This window comes from Gorilla gorilla, chromosome 13, assembly GCF_029281585.2.
Source record: "Gorilla gorilla gorilla isolate KB3781 chromosome 13, NHGRI_mGorGor1-v2.1_pri, whole genome shotgun sequence".
Taxonomy (NCBI): domain Eukaryota; kingdom Metazoa; phylum Chordata; class Mammalia; order Primates; family Hominidae; genus Gorilla; species Gorilla gorilla.
This window is the reverse complement of record NC_073237.2, coordinates 29,156,305-29,178,191: the sequence shown is the minus strand read 5'-3', so window position 1 is coordinate 29,178,191 and position 21,887 is coordinate 29,156,305. Positions and strand designations below refer to the sequence as shown.

The 21,887-nt window shown below is 44.0% G+C and overlaps 1 protein-coding gene across 2 annotated transcripts in view; it reads left to right on the top strand.

The window, feature by feature from the left end:
- Positions 1-12,893: 12,893 nt before the first annotated feature.
- Positions 12,894-21,887, top strand: part of UBE2R2 (ubiquitin conjugating enzyme E2 R2) — a 97,785-nt gene continuing 88,791 nt past the window's right edge. For both annotated transcript variants that reach the window (XM_055351706.2, XM_055351705.2), the window contains exon 1: positions 12,894-13,070. In XM_055351706.2, coding sequence (XP_055207681.1) covers positions 12,894-13,070 — 177 coding nt within the window. The remainder of the gene's footprint in view (positions 13,071-21,887) is intronic.

The following is a 21,887-nucleotide window of genomic DNA, read 5'->3' as shown; positions in this document are numbered from 1 at the left end:
GTAATTTGTATTGTTCTATCTTGAAGTTCACTAATTTATTTTCTCTATCCCTTCCATTCTGCTGTTGAGCCCATATGCTGAGGTTTATATTGTTATTTATATTATTATTTTTCGGTTCTCAATCTTTTCTTTGTATCTTCTCTTTCTTTGCAAGCATGTTTGTATTGCTTGTTGGAGGCTTTTTTTGTTTGTTTTTTTTGAGATGGAGTCTCACTCTGTCGCCCAGGCTGGAGTGCAGTGGCGTGATCTCAGCTCACTGCAACCTCCACCTCCCGGGTTCAAGTGATTCTCCTGCCTCAGCCTCCCAAGTAGCTGGGACTACAGGCGCATGCCACTACGCCTGGCTAATTTTTGTACTTTTAGTAGAGACAGGGTTTCGCCATGTTGGCCAGGCCAGTTTCGAACTCCTGACCTCAGATGATCCACCCCACTCGGCCTCCCAAAGTGCTGGGTTTACAGGCCTGAGCCACCGCACCCGGCCATTGGAGGCATTTTTATCATGACTGCTTTAAGACATCTATCAAATCATTTGAATTTCTTTGTCATCTTGGTGTTTGTATCTATTCATTATCTTTTTTAAAAACACTTTTTAACAGACTTTATTTACTAAAGCAGTTATATGTTCAAAGCAAAAATGAGCCCAAAGTACTGAGAGGTCCTACGTACCCTTCACCCTTTCCCCAAATGCGCAGCCTCCCCGACTGTCAACATCCTATATTAAAGTGTTACCTTGGTTCCCATCAATGCACCTACACTGACACATCATTATGACCCAGAGTCCGTAGTTGATATTAGTGTTCACAGTTGATGTTGCATATTCTGTAAGTCTGGACAAATATATAATGACATGTATCCACCAAATAGTATCATACAGAATTGTTTATTGACGCCCAAAATCCTCAGTGCTCCACCTGTTCATTCCTCAGGCTCCCTAACTCCTGGCAATCACTGATCTTTTGACTGTTTACATAGCTTTGCCTCTTCGATAATGTGTAATTGGAATCATGCAGTATGTCGCCTTTTCAGATTGGTTTTTTTTCACTTAGTAATATGCATCCCAAGTTCCTGTTTCGCAGCCAGGCACAGTAACTCAATGCTGTAATCCCAGCACTTTGGGAGACTGAGGTGGGCATATGGCTTGAGCCCAGGAGGTTGAGGCCAGCCTGGGCAACATGGCAAAACTCTGTCTCTACAAAAAATACCAAAAAAAAAAAAAAGTTTCTCCATGTCTCTTCATGGAGAGAGGGTCTCACTCTGTCACCCAGGCTGGAGTGCAGTGCCACCATCATAGCTCACTGTAACCTCAAACTCCTGGCCTCAAGCAATTCTCCCACCTCAGCTGCCTAAGTAGCTGGGACTACAGTGTGCACCACTACACCCAACTCTTTCTTTTTATTTATTTATTTTTTTTTTTGTAGAGATGAGGTCTGGCTATGTTGCCAGACTAGTCTCTAACTCCTGGCCTCAAGCCATCCTCCTGCCTCAGCCTCATTTCTTTTTAGTGCTGAATATCCCATTGTCTGTATGTACCACAGTTTATTTACCCATTCATCTACTGAAGGACATCTTAGTTGCTTCTAAGTTTTAGCACTTACTGAATAAAGCTGCTATAAGCATTTATGTTTAAGTCTTTATGTGGACATAAGTTTTGAACTCATTTGGGAGTTATTTTTAATAGATACAAAGTCTCAGCTTTGCAAGATGAAAAGAGTGTGAGGATGGGCAGTGGTAATGGTAACAGAGCAACATAAATGTCTAATACCACTAAACTGCATTCTTCGGTGTATTTTGCTGCAATTTTTAAAAAATAAAAAACATGGCCCTCATACAAAAATGTACCACCTCACTTTCTCAGTAAAATTATTTTAGCAAGGTTCTGGTGGTAACAGAAATCAAAACCTTAAAAACATGCATATTCTTCAAATCAGTAATTCCATTTCTAGAAATGTATTCTAGAAAATCTGGCAAGGGAATAATATTGTAAGGGGAATAATATTGTAAATACATTTGGCATGAATTTTTTCAAACAATGACAAGTGGAAAACCACCTCAATGTTTCAGAATAGGGGACTGATTAAATATCACTCTGCATATCACCACACAATTAGCTATTTACAATTATGATCTAGATGAAGAATTGAAACATGAAATTTTGTTCCAGTATTTTGTTTTGTCGAAAAAAGATCACAAAACAGTGTGTGTGTGTGTGTGTGTGTGTGTGTGTGTGTAATGCTTTTCAAGTGATTAATCTAGACAATTATCTGACAAGCATCCAGAGATCGTGTTAAAACTTTACGCAGATGAAGCTTGGGGAACCTGTCTTAACATTTTATTCCCACAAAAAACTACATCCACCATCTCTGAGTGCTCATTCTGGGCCAGGCCTTTTATGTACACAGCTCATTTAGTCCTCACAGCATCCCTTCATGGTAGACACTTTCATTATTTCTGTTGTGTAAATAATGACTCAGGAAAATTGAGTTCCAGGCCCAGGCTCACAGCCAGGCCTGGACTGGGCTTGGCTTACCTGGTAGGAGATGCAAGGGCTCAGGGTGATCTCCAGAGCAGGAGATACTACACAGATGTGGAAACCTACCGTCATTTCTCCAGAGGAAGGAATGCACGGTACAGCCCATGCTGTCTGACAGTGGGAGAGAGAGGAAAAAAAAGGAATGAGTCCCAACCCCCTTTTGTTTCTTTCTATGGCTCCCAGGAGCTTGTTTTTCACCAAGATTGTAGGATGTTGGTTTTCAAGGCTACCATGTAGCTGGGAGGATGTGATGAGCACAGAGCAAATAAGAACATTACAAAGCTCACTATTCTAACCAAAATTCAGCCTATGTTCTTGAATAAATGCTCCAAGATTACAGCAAACCTTTAGATATTTTCCAGAGTTCTGAAAAAGTTGCTTCTATTTTTCTGAGTTGCTTTTATGAAGATAGGAATTTTAGAAGGTTCCTAGCTTGCCATTTTTACCGACATCACTTCCAAATACACTTTTTATTTATTTATTTATTTTTTTGAGATAGAGTCTCGCTCTGTTGCCCAGGCTGGAGTGCAATGGCGTGGTCTCGGCTCACTGCAACCTCCGCCTCCCAAGTCCAAGCGATTCTCCTGCTTCAGTCTCCCTAGTAGCTGGGATTATAGGTCCATGCCACCATGCCCAGCTAACTTTTGTATTTTTAATAGAGATGGGGTTTTGCCATGTTGGCCAGAAAAGTCTCAAACTCCTGAACTCATGATCCTCCCGCATCAGCCTCCCAAAGTGCTGGGATTACAGGTGTGAGCCACTGTGCCTGACCCCAAATATACTTTTAAATACATTTCTGAACTCACAAAAATGTAGAGGAAGTACAAAATGATTACACACACACACACACATGCATGCAAACAATCTAGAGGTGAAACTAAAGTCATCAGTTAACACAGAAGCCAGAGATGCCGTGGAAGTGTGCCAAAACCAAAAACCTAGAGCTTTGTTAGTTAATATTGTGGCTGCCTCAGGTAGTACATAGGAATTGGGGCAATCAATAGGAAAATAAAAATACTTTCTTTTTTAAAAAGCTGGGAATGAGATGTCAATAGGGGACACTGAAATGCTCTGACACATTCCTGGGAATCTAGAATTTTTCTGGTTAACTGACTAACAGGATTTGAACCTGACAAAGCAGGAAACTGAATCTGAGACCTCCACATAAATCCAGGCACCAAAATGGGCTATATATTTAGTGGAAAAGACAAAGCTGGAAGGATATGACAAGTGAACCAATAAGCAAATCAGTCTCTGCAGGCGGTGGATTGTAAAACATTAATAATTTTAATAGTCTTCCCTAATATTTCTAACCAGCTTTACTTTTATGCTGGAATTTGAATTTACACCATACTCATAGTCCAAGAAAACTCAAACCAATAAATCTAACTAGAATGGTTCCTGATTGGTCCTGCTTCCAGAGCCAAGCAGAAACCAAGCAAATCATCTCAGTTGTGGTCTCTCAGGAAACCCAAAGTTAAAGTTTAGACAAATATGAGCGATTTATAAAATTTAACAAAGAGTTGAAGGGTCAAACTACCATAAGCAGGAGTCAACAGAAACCATAAAGAGAAGAACAAGACACAGAAAAATACAAATATTAAAATTATAACAAACTTTATACGCAGGAAGTAGGTTTAAAAGCATGTTTAAAGTGAAAAGATAGAGATCAACACGATGACTATGGGGAGCATTAAAAGGGGCCATTGGTCCACTCTGGAACTTCAAAGTAGGTTTTCTGAAAAAGATGATGCTTGAGCTTAAGCTTGAAGGACAGTAAATAATTAGCCAGGAGGAAAAGTGGTGAGGGAGTTTCAGAGAAAAAGATCATAATGAACAAATACATGGAAGCACTGAATAGCAGAGGGACTTCAGGGGAAATTATAAACATTTACCTATTACTACAGTAACAAATGTAGAGCTGAGAGGAACAGGAGATGCCTGTCCATTACATGAAGAAGTATAGACATTATTTAATAGGAAATAGAGAGTCAAAAAAGGATTTTAAGAAGGGAAGTCTCATGATAATTACGTTTTAGGTAGTCTGTGTTTCAGTGGTGAGGGCAGAGGGGCAACACTGAGATGTCAGGGATCAGTTAGGAGGCTACCGCACAGCTTAGGTGAGAGATGTTGATGGTCTGAAAACCAGGGTGACAGTAAGAATTGAGAGGAGAGACAGGTTTGAGAAACAGCAGAAAAAATTACCACAACTTGTGATGGACTAGCTATGTGGAAGATAGCCAAAGCAATCCTACACAAAAAGAATGAAGCTGATGGCGTCACACTATCCTACTTAAACCATCTACAAGGCTACAGTGACCAAAGCAGCATGGCCCTGGTATGAAAACAGACACACAGGCCAATGGAACAGGTCAGAGAACCCAGAAGTAAAGCTGCACAGCTACAACCATCTGATCTTCAACAAAGCCAACAAAAACAAGCAATGGAGAAAGGACTCCCTACTCAACAAATGGTGTTGGGATAACTGACTAGCCATATGCAAAAGACTGAAACTGGACCCCTTGCTTTCACCACAAACAAAAAGCAACCCATGATGGATAAAAGACTTAAGTGTAAAACCTAAAATTATAAACTCTCTGGAAAAGGGCGGGCGTGGTGGCTCATGCGTGTAATCCCAGCACTTTGGGAGGCCCAGGCAGGTGGATCATGAGGTCAGGAGTTCAAGACCAGCCTGGCCAACATGGTGAAACCCCGTCTCTACTAAAAATATAAAAATTAGCTGGGCATGGTAGTGCACATCTGTAATCCCAGCTACTGGGGAGGCTGAGGCAAGAGAATCGCTTGAACCCAGGAGGTGGATGTTGCAGTGAGCCCTGATCATGCCACTGCACTCCAGCCTGGGCAGCAGAGGAAGACTCTGTCTCAAAATAAAAAAAAGACCTATAAAATCCTAGGAAATACCTTTCTGACACAGGACCTTGGAAAGATTTCATGATGAAGGTGCCAAAAGCGATTGCAACAAAATCAAAAACAGATTAGTGGAACCTAATTAAACTAAAGAGCTTCTGCATAGCAAAAGAAACTATCAACGGACCAAACAGACAGCCTACAGAATGGGAAAAAATGCTTGAAAATTATGCATCTGACAAAGGTCTAATATCCAGAATCTATAAGGAACTTAAACAAATGTACAAGCCAAAAACAACCTCATTTAAAAAGACAAAGGGCAAAGGATATGAACAGACACTTCTCAAAAGAAGATATACACACAGCTAACAAACATGAAAAAAATGTTCAACATCACTAATTACTAGAGAAATGCAAATGAAAGCTACAATGAGATACCATTTCATACCAGTCAGAATGACTATTATTAAAAAGCCAAAAAATAGATGCTGGCTAAGTTGCAGGGGAAAGGGAATGCTTATACACTACTGATAGGTAAGTAAATTAGTTCCGCCATTATAAAAAGCAGTTTGGTGATTTCTCAAAGAACTTGAGAATTACCCTGAGACTCAGTAATACTATTACTGAGTATATACCCAAAGGAATATAAATCATTCTACCATAAAGACACATGCACACATATGTTCATCACAGTACTGTTCACAATTGCAAAGACACAGAATTAACCTAAGTGCCCATCAATGGTGAACTGAATAAAAAAATGTGGCATACATATACCATGGAATACTATGCACCCATAAAAAAAACTATCATGTCCTTCGCAGCAACACAGATGGAGCTGGAGGCCATCCAACTCTAAGTTAAAAAATATTCTAAGGAAACTGGCCAGCTGTAACACTCACCGTGAAGGTCCACAGCTTCACTCCTGAAGTCAGTGAGACCACGAACCCACCAGAAGGAAGAAACTCTGGACACATCTGAATATCTGAAGGAACAAACTCCGGACACACCATCTTTAAGAACTGTAACACTCACCGTGAGGGTCCGCGGCTTCCTTCTTGAAGTCAACGAGACCAAGAACCCACCAATTCCGGACACACTTGTACTCCTGGCTACTCAGGAGTCCGAGGTGGGAAGATCACTTCGGCCCCGGAGGTTGAGGCTACAGTGAGTCATGATCACACCACTGCCCTCCAGCCTGGGCAACAGAGCGAGACCCAGTGTCAAAAAATAAATAACACTTTGGGAGGCCAAGGTGGGTGGATCACAAGGTCAGGAGTTCAGGAGTTCGAGACCAGCTTGACCAACAGGGTGAAACCCCATCTCTACTAAAAAAAATACAAAAAAATTAGCTGGATGTGGTGGCGCATGCCTGTAATCCCAGCTACTCAGAGGGCTGAGGCAGGAGAATCACTGGAACCTGGGAGGTGGAGCTTGCAGTGAGCTGAGATCATGCCACTGCACTCCAGCCTGGGCAACAGAGCGAGACTCCATCTCAATAAATAAATAAATAAAAGTAGACATTACAGCTGACACCACAGAAATACAAAAAATCATCAGACACTATTATGAACAACTATATTAATAAACTAGAAAACTTAGAGGAAATGGATAAATTCCTTTACACATACAACCGACCATGATTGAATCAGGAATAAACAGAAAACCAGAACAGACCAATCATGAGTAACGAAATTGAATCCATAATAAAAAGTATCTCCACAGTGAAAAGCCCAGGACCCAATGGCTTCACTGCTAATGACTTCAATACCAAATTCTACCAAACTAACAAAGACAAACTAACACCAATTCTCCTCAAACTATTCCAAAAAATTGAAAAGGAGGGAATTCTTCCTCATTCTACTAGGCTAGCAGTACTCTGATACCAAAACCAGGTAAGACTGCAACAACAACAAAAAAAGATAGCTACACTCTAATATCCCTGATAAACACAGATGTAAAAATTTTCAACAAATACTAACCAACTGAATCCAACCGCACATCAAAAAGATAACATGCCAGGATCAAGTGGGATTTGTCCCAAAAATGCAGAGGTAGTTCAACATACACAAATCAACAAAGACGACACATCACATCAACAGAAAGAAGGACAAAAACCATAAGATCATTTCAAGAGATGTAGAAAAAGCATTTGATACAATTCAAAATCTCTTCATGATAAAAACTCTCAAACTAGGCATTGAAGGAGTGTATAATACCTCAACATAATAAAGCCTACATATGACAAACCCACAGTTAACATCATACTATCATAGCTTTCAGCTTTTCCTCTAGGAACTGGAACAAGACAAGGATGTCTATTTTCGCCACTCATATTCAACACAGTACTGGAAGTCTTAGCCAGAGCAATCAGGCAATAGAAACAAGTAAAAGACATCCAAATTGGAAAAGAGAAAGTAAAATTGTCCCTCTATGCAGATGACATGATCCTGTATTTACAAAAACCTAACAACTCCAGCAAAAGCTCTTAGATCTAATAAATAAGTTCAGTACAGTTGTAGGATATGGCCAGGCGTGGTGGCTCACGCTTGTAATCCCAGCATTTAGGGAGGCCAAGACGGGAGGATCACCTAAGGTCAGGAGTTCAAGACCAGCCTGACCAATACAGTGAAACCCCGTCTCAACTAAAAACACAAAAATTAGCCGGGCATGGTGGCATGCGCTTGTAGTCCCAGCTACTCAGGGGGCTGAGACAGGAGAAGCGCTTGAACCCAGCAGGCAGAGGTTGCAGTGAGCCAAGATTGCTCCACTGCACTCCAGCCTGGGCTGCAGAGCAAGACTGTCTGAAAAAAAAAAAAAAAGTTGTGGGATAAAAAAATCAACATACAAAAATTAGTAGCATTTCTATACACCAATAATAACTAGCTGAGAAAGAATTCAAGAAGGAAATCCCATTTATAATAGCTACAAGAAAATAAAATACTTAGGAAAAAAATTTAACCATGTTGAAAAAAGTTTCACCATGTTGGCCAGGCTGATCTTGAACTCCTGACCTCAAATGATCCGCCTGCCTCAGCCTCCCAAAGTGCTGGGATTACAGGCGTGAGCCGCTGCGCCTGGCCAACTTTTTAAAATTTAATATGTTAACATATATGTAAAACTTGGACACTACTCTTAAGGAGCCACAGTCTTCCTCTAAAATTAGTAGTGGGCCTGCCGTGGTGGCTCACGCCTGTAATCTCAGCACTTTGAGAGTTTGAGGTGGGCGGATTGCTTGAGCTCAGGAGTTCAAGACCAGCCTGGGCAACATAATGAAACCTTGTCTCTACTAAAAATACAAAAATTAGTCCGGCGTGGTGGCACTGCGCCTGTAGTCCCAGCTACTCCAGGGGCTGAGGTGGGAGGATTGCTGGAACCCAGGAGGCGGAGGTTGCAGCGAGCCAAGATCATGCTACTGCACTCCAGCCTGGGTGACAGAGCAAGACTCTGTCTCAGTTAAAAAAAAAAAAAAAAAAAAAAAAAAAGAAGAAGAAGTACCCTGGTTGGAAAGTACCAGGTGATGCCTGACACTGAGCATTAAGTGCTCTGTTTTCTTTTTTTAAAAAAATTATTATTTTTTAAATTTAAATTTTGAGTGCTGTTTTTCTTTACCACCAGAGGGCACCAATCAGGCAAGTCAATCTACATGCCATTATGAAATAATATGAGAAAGCTCTAGGAAGCTGTTTCTAGCATTCATTCTTTTTAACAAATATGTTTTGAGCACTTAATATGTGCGAAACATTGGAGTAGCTGGTGTAGAGTTTTGGAATTTATAGTCTTGAGCACCTACTATGTGCTTGAGAGAACAGATAGGCATGGGGATAGAGGGTAGGATTCAATTTGTGATTTTGTGATTACTCATTGTCTTCCTGTCCTTGGCCATGAGTCTCTTGAGAACAATTACTTAGTGTCTACTTTGTGTCAGATGGTGTGCCTGTTGCTGAGGATTCAGGCATGAATAAGACACAGTGGCAGTCTACTAATAAACAATGTCTTACTGGCTAGAATAAAAACACATGAGCTAGTTCTGTGGAATTCCAGTTCCTGTGACCTGAGAATAAACAGCCTTGATTATAAAACTCATTAACACATTGAGCTTCCAACCTCCCAGCTTAGAGGCATGCCTGCAGTGGATGCTTAGTGAGTTTGTGAGTTGACATGAGCTCAGGGGGCCACTTCTGGTCTGGGTGCCAGGTATATGTTCCAGTGGGTTAGACTAGGGCTTCATCATCCTCCAGGTCAGGGTGGGGCTGTGATGAGTTTTTGTGGGTGAAATGCTTTGAAGATGACCTTTCTACCTATTTATCTGCTCACCGCCTTGCTATTAAAGGTGTCAACATCATCTTTCACATTTCCGGGTCAGCAATCCTCTTGTCCCTAAATTGACTGGTACTGGAGGGAAAGACAGAATGGGACATAAACCATCATTTTGATAAGAGGGGCTGCATTCACTAGGATACTCCCTCTTCTCTGAGGGGAGCTCTAATTCCAGTAGAGTTCGGTCTCAAGACCTGGACAGTAGCGTTGGCGGCTAGAAAAGGATGTTTTAAAACACTGAGACCTCGTCTTTTACGGGAAAGAAAAGGCCAAAAAAAAAAAGGAGGGGGGCTGCTTAAGTGTGGATTGTGTAGAGTGACTCCATTCCAAAGAGTACAGTATAGAAAAGGGGAGGAAGGGGCAGAGTAACTTTACAGTAGAAAGACTTGACACACTTCCTCAGCCAGACAATCAAGGTCAACATCAACATTGCTAAGTCATGTTGCTATTTGTGCCCTTAATATGATGTGATGAAATGGCATTTCACCTCTGTGATCTTACCCTCAAAAACTCATAATCCCAGTCTAATCACGAGAAAAGCATCACAATCCCAATTGAGGGACAGTCTACAAAATACTTGACCAGTATTCTTCAAAACTGTTAAGGTCATCAGAACAAAGTCTAAGAAACTGCCACAGTCAAGAGGAATCTATGGAAACAGGAAAACTGAATGTAGTCTGGTATCCTGGATGAGATCCTGGAACAGCAAAAGGTCACTAGGTAAAAATTAGGGAAGTATGAGCTTCAGTCAACAGTGATGTATCAATATTAGCTCATTTATTGTAATACATGTACTCTACTAATGTAATATGTTAATAAAAGGGGGAACTGGGCGCCAGGTGTAGGGGAACTCGACTATCTTTTCAATTTTTCTATAAATCTAAAACTGTCCTTGGCTGGGCACAGTGGCTCATGCCAGTAATCCCAGCACTTTGGGAGGCTGAGGTGGACGGATCACCTGAGGTCAAGGGCTGGAGACCAGCCTGGCCAACATGGTGAAATCCCGTCTCTACTAAAAATACAAAAATTAGCTGGGCATGGCTGTGCACACCTGTGGTCCTGCTACTTGGGAGACTGAGGTTAGAGGATGGCTTAAGCCCAGGAGGTTACTGCTAGAGTGAGCTATAATCACTCTACTGTACTCCAGCCTGGGCAACAGAGTGAGACCCTGTCTCAATAAAAGGGGTGGGTAGTGGTGGTATCCAGAATACAGCTATGCCTTAAAGTTTTTTTCTTTCAAGTTTCTATGAATCATTAACCATGTGCCAGTCACTACGCTAAATGCTGTACATACATTTAATCATTACAATTGCTTGTGTTGGGTATAATTAATCCCCTTTTACAGAAGCTGAATAAACAGCCGGGTGTGGAGGCATGCACCTGTAGTCCTAGCTACTTGGGAGGCTGAGGTGGGAGAATCGCTTGAACCTGGGAGGCGGAGGTTGCAGTGGGCCATGATCGCGCCACTGTGCTACGGCCTGGGTGACAGAGCAAGACCCTGTCTCAAACAAAACAAAACCAAAAAACAAAAAACTGATGATACAGGGAGAAGTAATGGAACTAGGGTTGGAACCAAGATCTGTCTAGTTCCGAAACTGTGTGTGTAGAACTCTCAGTATTCTGGCTTTTCTAGGAAATGTTTTTTAGGCAGTTATCCTAGGACATGCCTTCCTAAGAGAAAGGAGTACTGTATTCTGACCCACGGGGACCAAAGACTGTCCCCACATCTCAATTCGGTTATGATTATCTCGAAAGTCCCTCAGTTCCAGGGTGGACATTCAAGCCAAAAGCACCTATAAGGGGTCAAAGTTCAACCACAGTAGTTTATTTTACAAATGGCGAAGGCGAAGGGCAGCCTGAGCACTTGCCCCAAATCACAACTAGAAGGGCTAGAGACCCAGTTTGTTATTGTCTTTTTCCTCACAACTTCCTCTTTGTAGTTAAGAAGGGAAGCAGAAGCTGACCTTTTTGTCTCACCCCGTTTCTCACGTGGAACTGCCGCACCCAGGGAGAGTAACGTGCCAAAGGGCACACTTGCCTGTGGGCTGGCCTGCGGGAAGGTCTGTTCCCACCGAAAAGACCCACATTGTCAGCACATCCTAATCAAGTAGCTACTAAGTGGAGGGACCGCAGACTGGGTGTCACGGGGAGGGGCCTGCAGCGACCAGGCCCGTCCCAGGATGGCTGCGGAGGCCCCTGGATCCACAGTGGGGAGGGCCCCGAGAGCCGGGAGACCTGGGTTCCCTTCCCGGGCACGCCTTTGGAACTGCGGCGTCCAGCCGCACAACCGTCACTCTGGGGCCACGGCAATCCCTGCGCCCGCCCTTGGTCCCCGCTGCTTCTGGGATCTTTATGGGCGGGGGACACGCGCCGGCGTCACAAAGCGCCGCGACCGCGCGGGAGACCGAGAGGAGGCGTGGAAGCGGGAGGAGGAGGAGGTGGTAGTGGAGGAGAGCCAGGCACGGTTGGGGGAGGGGAGGGAGGGGCACGCGCACGCGCGTCGGGCCGCCAGCCGCTGAGAGCCGCCCAGCACCCGGCGTGCGCCCCTCCTCCCTCTCTCCCTCCCTCCCTCCCTCCCTGCTTCTCGGCTCCGTCGCTCCCGCGGCGCGAGGCGCTCTCGCTCTCCTCCTCCTCCGCCGTCGCCCCTCCCCCCGCGCAGCCCCCGCCGCCACCGCCGCGAGACCCCCGCACGCCGCTCTCCCCCCACACTCTCCAGCCCCGCGCGCCCTCCGGCCCCTGCGGCCCCCGAAGAGAACGAGAGGGCGAGCGAGCGCGGCGTTCCCGGGCCGGCCCGGCCCCCTCCCTTCACCATCGCCGGCCCTCCGCCGCCTTCCTCCGCTTCCACCTCCTCTCCCCCCCCCCGAAGTTGAGGCCCCCTCCGGGGGGGGGAGGCCCGGGACCGGGACCCGGAGCGAATTCTCCTAACTCCCTCGACCTCTCCTCTCGCCCAGCCCGAGTGTGAGGAGAAGGGCCCGGCCCGGCCTGCGTCGTGTGTGAGGAGGACCCCGGGCGGGCCCACGGGCCGTGTGGGGCCTGGTCCGGCCCGCCGGGTGTGTGAAGACCGGGGCCCGGTGCGGCCCGGCCGGAGGGCGAGCGGAGGGGAGGGGCCTGGTCCGGCCCGGCCGGTGCGTGAGGACTGGGGCCCGGGCCCGGCGCCGCCGCCGCCGCCGCCGCGATGGCCCAGCAGCAGATGACCAGCTCGCAGAAGGCCCTGATGCTCGAGCTGAAATCCCTGCAGGAGGAACCGGTGGAGGGCTTCCGGATCACCCTGGTGGACGAGTCCGACCTCTACAACTGGGAGGTGGCCATCTTCGGACCCCCCAACACCCTCTACGAAGGCGGCTACTTCAAGGTACCCTCACCCTCCTCCCGGACCCTGCTTCCGCGGCCGAGGCCTCCGGCTCTCCGCCGCTTTCTGCAGTTCCTGGGACCAGGAGTATGAGCACGGGCGAGTGGAGGGGGCTTCTCACCCGTGCAGCCCCCTCCCCCATCCGTGGAGGCAGGAAGGCCTTGCTCGCCGAGTGCCTTTTCTTTGTCATGGGGGCGGGGGCTCGGGCGGGGGCGGGAGGGCAGGCTGCACCGGGAACTCGGAGAGCCTCTCTGGTTAGGATAGTGTCTACGGGCGGAGGAGGCCGTCTTTGTTTCCCCCGCTGAGGGTGGGTGGAAAGAGCGGTGGTCTATCTGTGCTTTTTCGTTCTTCGGTCGGAACCCCTCCCTGCGCAGGCTGGAACTGCCCCAGAGGGCAGGGTGACCTGCACCGACTGGATTGGACTTTTATTTTTTGGGGGGTGGGGGTGGGGGGGGGGGTGGGGGAGGGGCACCAGCTTGTCATTTCAGAAGCTGCCGAGTGCCCTGACATTTTGAGGATTTGTTGGGCTTCTTGGGTAGTGGTAGTGCCAACTTTGCATTCCAATGGGTGGTGGTGAAGAATGGGACCGTAGGGGTGGTAAAAAAAAAAAAAAAAAAAAAAAAAAGGGTGCCCGCGTCGTCTTGTCATTATCCATTTGGGGGAACTTTAACCCTCTTTCCGTTCACATTCTCTGCTTACCTCAGTCACTGGTTCTTTCAAAATGCCCTTTGTCCTCACCATGCCACCAAGTTTGCCAACCTTTTTTTCTACAGGTAGAAGTATCCACAAAGGGTGGAACGAGTCATGTAGGGAGATTGATAGCTTCCCACTTTCAGAGACAAAATTGAAACCTGCTCAAGTGGTTAACTCTAGCTAAGGGGGTGGTCTCACAGATGACAAGTATCATCTGAGGCGAGATCGTTTCTCTGGGTGGGATGTATGGTTCCTTAGCGACCACAGACATTGTTTCTGTTGTTTTATATGGTTTTAGAACAGTGGTTATTATTCCAGAATCTAATGATTTTTTTTTTAACTCCAAGGTGGTTAACTTGGAGATAATGAGTGTTTGTTTTGTTTTGTTTTTACTTGAGTGTTTTTGCAGGGAGGAATCACAGATTGAAAGTTTGAATATTTTAAATGATGGGGGCAGAGAGAGGAAATGAGTGCTTAGGAATCCATTTAGTTTTATTTTTTTATTTTCAAAATTAAGTAAAATAGGCCAGTGAGTCAATTTTAGTTTGGAAGGGAGGGGTTATCTTGGCACAAGTTTTAAATGAGTATCTTAGTCATGTAGTTGTGATGTGTATTTTTAGGACTACCCAATTACTTAACTCTTGTTTTCTACCCTTCTAAAGGTGGAAACCTCAGTTTTATGCTTGAAATTAGGTCAACTTTGTAGGAAATGGGATTGATACAGGAGTGTTTAATATTCACTACTGTATAGTCACTGAGTACCTAGGAAAAGCACGTTTTTAGAATATTATCTTAAGTGCGGTACCCCTACCAACTGTTAGGCTTCATCTTTTGTGGTCAGCCTACCCTATACTTTTCAGATGGAGGTATTTTAAATTACTAAGAAAACATGCAAGTTATTAGTAACGAAGTGGAAAAGGTATTGCTGTGTTTACGTTGAAGCATATTCTCTGTTGTCAAATATAAATTTTTATGTATACTGGAAAAATTAGTTGTACAAAATTGAATGTATGTGATGCCTTTCTTTTTTTTTTTGAGACGGAGTCTCGCTTTGTCACCCTGGCTGGAGTGCAGTGGCGCGATCTCGCCTCACTGCAACCTCCGCCTCCCAGGTTCAAGCTATTCTGCCTCAGCCTCCCAAGCAGCTGGGGCTACAGGCGCACGCCACCACGCCCAGCTAATTTTTGTATTTTTAGTAGAGATGGGGTTTCACCATATTGGCCAGGCCGGTCTCGAACTCCAGACCGTGTGATCAACCTGCCTCTGCCTCCCAAAGTGCTGGGATTACAGGCGTGAGCCACTGCGCCCGGCCATGATGCCTTTTCTGACAAAGCATTGTTTAGCAAAATCTGCTGGCTAATGTTAGTGGAATAAAGTTTGATTTCCAAAAAGTGTCATTGTTTGGTACAACCGATATTTAAAATAAATAAATGGGTGCTAGTTAGAATAATCTCACTCCAATAAAGTTAAAAACAACAGCAAAAAAACAAAACAAAACTTGTACATGAGAGAAAATAATGGGTTGCAAGTTGTAATATTTGTGCATAAGTCTGGGAAACGAGTGTGGAGAACCCTCTCTGAAATAGGTGGTATGGAAGGATTCCTTGTGTTAATACACTGATTTAAATTAAATGCTTCTGAACTTCAGTCCTTGTTTTAAAAGAATGATTTAATCTCCTGCTTTATGATGTTAGATTTCTTAAGCTTTGAGTGTTTTTACCTTTAATTCTGACATGTATGAAAATTTGTAAACAGGTTTTATGGTTTAGTCTTGTGTGAGAAGTTTATTCGATTGTATTTTCGACTACTTTTTCCGTTATATGGCCTTTTATCCCATTAGTTGTTCATTAGAAAAAGGAAAATTTATGGTCATGAGCAGTTAACACTGGGGTATGTTTAAAACCATTGTTTTTATTTTACTGCTTTTGTCTTAAGACAAGGCTTTTAGTGTATTTCACTACAGCTGCAGTTGAAAGTTGGCACAAAGCTTTCCCTACCATATCACTCTTCTCCCTTATTAAATGTTAGTCCTTGAACATTTAGTATAATTTATTTTCAAGTTAAACTCTTTTCCCTTTTTGGCATAGTCATTCGTGAAGGCAGTGGGACTGCCAGTCATTCTTTACATTTTTCATACTGTAATTCCTTTAACTTTTATATATTAATAGGTTTCTAACTGATCTTTTTCACTCTGAAATAGTTGGCTCTTGTCTCTTAACCACAGGATCTGCATTGGAGATTTGTGAGACCTGTATTTCACAGAATTTTTTTATTCATCCTGCTTTCGCTTATTTAATATCGCCAATCCATGTGATTCTTAGTTTTGGGCCATATAGATGTAGGATGGGCAAAGATAGTTTCTTCTGTCCATTCTGAATACTATACAATCTTTTTTGGCCTTACTATCTTTTTGTGTAGTTTCTTATTTTGCTACCGAAGCAAGTCGGAATTTTATTGTTACTAGAAAAATAAATTGTGGATCAAGTCAGTAGCTAATGAAGACTTTTAACAAGTTCACCCCCTTTCTTTTGAAAGGAACTTTTTCAGGGTCTTTCTCTGTCACTTAGTTTGGGGTACAGTGGTGTGATCATGGCTCACTGCAGCTTCCACATCCTAAGCTCAAGCAGTCCTCCCACCTCAGCCCCCTGAGTAGCTGGGACTACAGGCATGACTACGCCCGGCTAATTTTTTTTTCTTCAGTATTGTTAAGTGAGGTAGGGTCTCACTATTTTGTCCGGGCTGGTCTCAAACTCCTGGGTTCAAAGGATCCTCCTTTCTCAGCCACCCAAAGTGCTGGTTTTACAGGCGTGAGCCACCATGCCCAGCTGGAACTATCTTTTCAAATAACTCCTGCTAAGGATTGTAGCTTAGTGTGGGTGCTTTAGTACTGAACCTCCTTGGAACTTTTGCATTATTTATCTAAAGCATTATAGCAGTGAGTCTAGAGCCAGAGAGAGTGCCTTTTTTATGATATGCATAACAAAAAAAATTTTTTTTTTTTTTTTTTGAGATGGAGTCTCACTCTTTTGCCAGGCTGGAGTGCAGTGGCACGATCTCAGCTCACTGCAACCTCTGCCTCCTGGGTTCAAGCGATTCTCCTGCCTCAGCCTCCCGAGTAGCTGGGATTACCGGCGTGCGCCATGAAACCTGGCTAATTCTTTTTGTATTTTTAGTAGAGACAGGGTTTCACCATGTTGGCCAGGCTGGTCTTGAACCCCTGACCTTAAGTGATCTGCCTATCTCAGCCTCCCAAAATGTAATCCTAATTAGAGGCCTGAGCCACCACTCCTGGCCAACCTTTTATAGTTTTGATTTTATTAAATAATTTGATTGAGATAATGAAATATAGATGTGTTCCATTTTTAGAAAACTCCAGTCTGATAATTTAGAAAGTATTTGTTGTATACTTAAAGTTTTCCTTATTAGGAACATCTTTATTAGACTCAACACTGACATATATATATATATATATATATATATATATATATATTTTTTTTTTTTTTTTTTTTTTTTTTTGAGACAGAGTTTTGCTCTTATTGCCCAGGCTGGAGTGCAGTGGAGCGATCTCGGCTCACTGCAACCTCTGCCTCCTGGGTTCAAGCGATTCTTCTGCCTCAGCCTCCTGAGTAGCTGGGATTACAGGCATGCGCCACCATGCCCAGCTAATTTTGTATTTTTGGTAGAGACGAGGTTTCTCCATGTTGGTTAGGCTGGTCTCAAACTCCTGACCTCAGGTGATCCCGCTCACCTCAGCCTCCCAAAGTGCTGGGATTACAGGCCTGAGCCACCACACCCGGCCTACACTGACTTATATTAAAGAAACTCTTCAAAACCTTTTTTTTTTTTTTTTAAGAGATAGGGTCTCACTTTGTTGCCCAGACTGGAGTGCAGTGGTGTGATCATAGCTCACTGCAGCCTGAAACACTTGGGCTCAAGGGATCCTCTTGCCTCACCCTCCTGAGTAGCTGGGACTGCAGGTGCATACCACACTCGTTTTAATTAAAAAAAAATTTGTTTATGCAGAAAGGGTCTCATAGGCCAGGCTGGTCTCGAACTCCTGGCTTCAAACAATCCTCCCACCTTGGCCTCCCAAAGTGCTGGTGTTACAGATGTGAGCTACCACACCCAGCCAAATAATTTTTTTTTTTTAATAAGAGAATATGCATTATTTCCTATGCTTCATTTGTTTTGCAGTGAATGAATCTATTTTCTGCCTTCCCTCTTCCCCCTAAAAAAACAAACCAGACTTAGCCTAGATCTGGCAATGTCATTTAGATATTTTATTTCTTTTTTTCTTTTTCTTCTTCTTATTCTTTTTTTTTTTTTTTTTTTTTTAGCTGAGTCTCGCTCTGTTGCTCAGGCTGGACTGCAGTGGTGTGATTTCGGCTCCCTGCAACCTTTACCTCCTGTGTTCAAGCAGTTCTCGTGCCTCAGCCTCCCAGGTAGCTGGGATTACAGGCGTGCGCCACCATGCCTGGCTAATTTTTGTAATTTTTAGTAGAGATGGGGTTTTGCCATGTTGGCCAGGCTGGTCTTGAACTCCTGGCCTCAAGTGATCTGCCCACCTTGGCCTCCCAAAGTGCTGGGATTACAGATGTGAGCCAGTGTGCCCAGCCTATTATTATTATTTTAGAGACAGAGTCTCGCTATGTTGTCCAGGCTTGTCTTGAACTCCTGGGCTCAAGTAATCCTCTCGCCTCAGCCTCCCAAAGCACTGCGATTATAGGTCTGAACCATTGCACCCAGCCTATTTTATGACTCTTTAATTGGTAAAATATAGTTGAAAAAAAAATTTTTTTTTTTCCTAGATGGAGTCTTGCTCTGTTGCGCAGGCTGAAGTGCAGTGGCGCGATCTTGGCTCACTGCAACCTCTGCCTCCCGGGTTCAAGCAGTTCTCCTGCCTTAGCCTCCCAAGTAGCTGGGATTACAGGTGCGTACCAGCACGCCCGGTTAATTTTTGTATTTTTAGTGGAAACGGGGTTTCACCATGTTGTCCAGGCTGGTCTCAAACTCCTGACCTCAGATGATCTACCCGCCTTGGCCTCCCAAAGTGCTGGGATTACAGGCGTGAGCCACCGCGCCTGGCTGAAAAAATTTTTTTAGGAAAATGATTGTTTGCCTTTTTGAGACAGGGATTCTTTTGAGAAATTGAAGAATTTTCTCAGAGAAAATGGGTACACGTAAACTAATTTTATGTATCTTTTTCAGAGGGTTTACTGCCGATGAGCTAAGAATCCTCTTGTAAGGTATTTGGATAGGCAGCTTAAAGACAATTTTAAACAGCTTCTTTAAAATTATAAAACGAATGCTCTTTTATTCCCCCATTTCTCTCAGTTAACTTTGAAACTACCTCTTAGGGCATTTAGCTGTCTCTTTCTGGAAGATGAAGTTGTCTTGAGTACTGGGTGAACTAAGGTAACGTTATAAATGGAAACACAGTTAAGGTCTAAGGGTTTTGGAAACTAAATGAAGTTTCACTTTTTGTTGTTTCTCAGAACATTTTTCAAACCAAATATGATACCTTAGTTTTTCATAGAATATGCTTTTATCCTGTTTATTTGATTACAAGATGCATATTTTTCTACCTTTTAACTTCTTTTTGATTAAGAAATTTCTTAGATGGCCAGGTGTGGTGGCTCACGCCTGTAATCCCAGGACTTTGGGAGGCCGAGGTGGGTGGATCACCTGATGTCAGGAGTTCAAGACCAGCCTGGCCAACATGGTGAAACCCTGTCTCTACTAAAAATACACAAATTAGCTGGTGTGGGCCAGGCGCAGTAGCTCACGCCTGTAATCCTAGCACTTTGGGAGGCCGAGGCTGGCGGATCACGAGGTCAGGAGATCGAGACCAGCCTGGCTAACACGGTGAAACCCCATCTCTACTAAAAAAATACAAAAAAATTAGCCAGGCATGGTGGTGGGCACATGTAGTCCCAGCTACTCGGGAGGCTGAGGCAGGAGAATGGTGTGAACCCGGGAGGCGGAGCTTGCAGTGAACCGATATCGAGGCACTGCAACTCTAGCCTGGGCAACAGAGCGAGGCTCTGTCTCAAAAAAAAAAAAAAAAATTAGCAGGTGTGATGGTCCGCACCTGCAGTCCCAGCTACTTGGGAGGCTGAGGCAGGAGAATTGCTTGAACCCAAGAGGTGGAGGCTGCAGTGAGCCTAGATCATGCCAGTGCACTCCAGCCTGGGCAACAGAGTGAAGCTCTGTCTCAAAAAAAAAAAAAAAAAAAAAAATTATTGGAATCCATGAAGTCTTGTAATTGCCATCAGCCAAGTGGTACTTATAACCTAGTTGTGAGAGACCATTTCATTGAAATCTTTTGGTAAATTTTTTTTTAAATACCAGTTTCAATGTCATAGATTTGCTAAAATAAGGATTATTTCTTCCTGGATTGAAGGATTTAGGTCCTAATTAATACTCTGCGTTGATTCTCCTTTTTTCACCTTTTGTGTCAGGAAAAATTTTTATTGAGGACTCATTAAAGGAAAAGCAAATTGTAGGAAAAGTCACTTCCTTAAAGATAGTAAGTGAAAGTATTAGGACAATGATAACCTTAGAGCTTTTAAGAATGATCGGCCTGTAATCCCAGCACTTTGGGAGGCAAACAACAAAAACAAAAAGAATGATCTTTATAAAAGCAAAGCTTTTTTTTTTTTTTTTTTTTTTGAGACAGAGTCTCTGTTACCCAAGCTGGAGTGCAGTGGTGCAATCTTGGCTCACTGCAACCTCCATCTCCTGGGTTCAAGCAATTCTCCTCCTCAGCTTCCCGAGTAGCTGGGACCACAGGCGTGTGCCACCATGCCCGGCTAATTTTTGTATTTTTAGTAGAGATGGGGTTTCACCATGTTGGTCAGGCTGGTCTCAAACTCCTGACCTCAGGTAATCCACCCACCTCGGCCTCCCAAAGTGCTGGGATTACAGGCATGAGCCACCACACCTGTCCAAAAGCAAAGCTTTTAAAGCTTTAAGGCTAGTTAGACCATTTTTCAACATAATAATAAAATGTTCTGTTCCATCTTTCCAACTTAATGGTCAGTTGGAGACACGTGAGAGAAAGGAGACCATCCAGCAAATTAGTCTACCTCTGATAATCTAGTTATGGAAAAATAACAGTGAGGAAAAGGTATCAATTCAGAGTTTAGGACTACAGATTTCCATCTTGCTTAAAGATTATATTGAAAAGGTTTAATTCTTTTATGTTTCTGAACTTCTTTTGAACTGCTTCACATACGACTACAGAGATATCTGAGTTGGTTGGGTGCAGCGGCTCATGCCTGCTCACAGCTGTAATCCCAGCACTTTAGGGAGGCTGAGGTGGGCAGATCACTTGAGGTCAGGAGTTCAAGACCAGCATAGCCAATATGGTGAAACCCCATCTCTACTAAAAATACAAAAAGTAGCCGGGTGTGGTGGCATGCGCCTGTAGTCCCAGCTACTTGGGAGGCTGAGGCAGGAGAATCGCTTCAACCCAGGAGGTGCAGGTTTGCAGTGAGCCAAAATCTTGTGCCACTGCACTCCAGCCTGAGCAACAGAATGGGACTCTGTCTCAAAAAAAAAAAAAAAAAAAAAAAAAAAATCCTACAGAGATTCCTGAGTAAAATTGAACCTCTTTGATTGTGTTAATATCAACTTTATTCAGCAAGAAATTGTTATTCAGAGATTATGCTTATGTACCTCAAAATTAGTTGACTCTGAAGTGAATGGAATGATAGATACTAAGTTGAAGAGCTAAATTTAGTTCACATCACCAAGTTTTGATGTTACTTAAATGATCTTCCACATGATAATTGGAAAATTCAGGTGTTGGAATATGTATTTAAGATGCAAAGTGGCTAGGCGTGGTGGCTCACGCCTGTAATCCCAGCACTTTGGGAGGCCGAGGCAGGCGGATCACGAGGCCAGGAGATTGAGACCATTCTGGCTAACACGGTCAAACCCCATCTCTACTAAAACTACAAAAAATTAGCAGGGCATGGTGGCACGTGCCTGTAGTTCCAGCTACCCGGGAGGCTGAGGCAGGAGAATGGCTTGAATCCAGAGGCGGAGGTTGCAGTGAGCTGAGATCACGCCATTGCACTCCAGTCTGGGCAACAGAGTGAGACTCTGTCCCCTGCCGCCCCC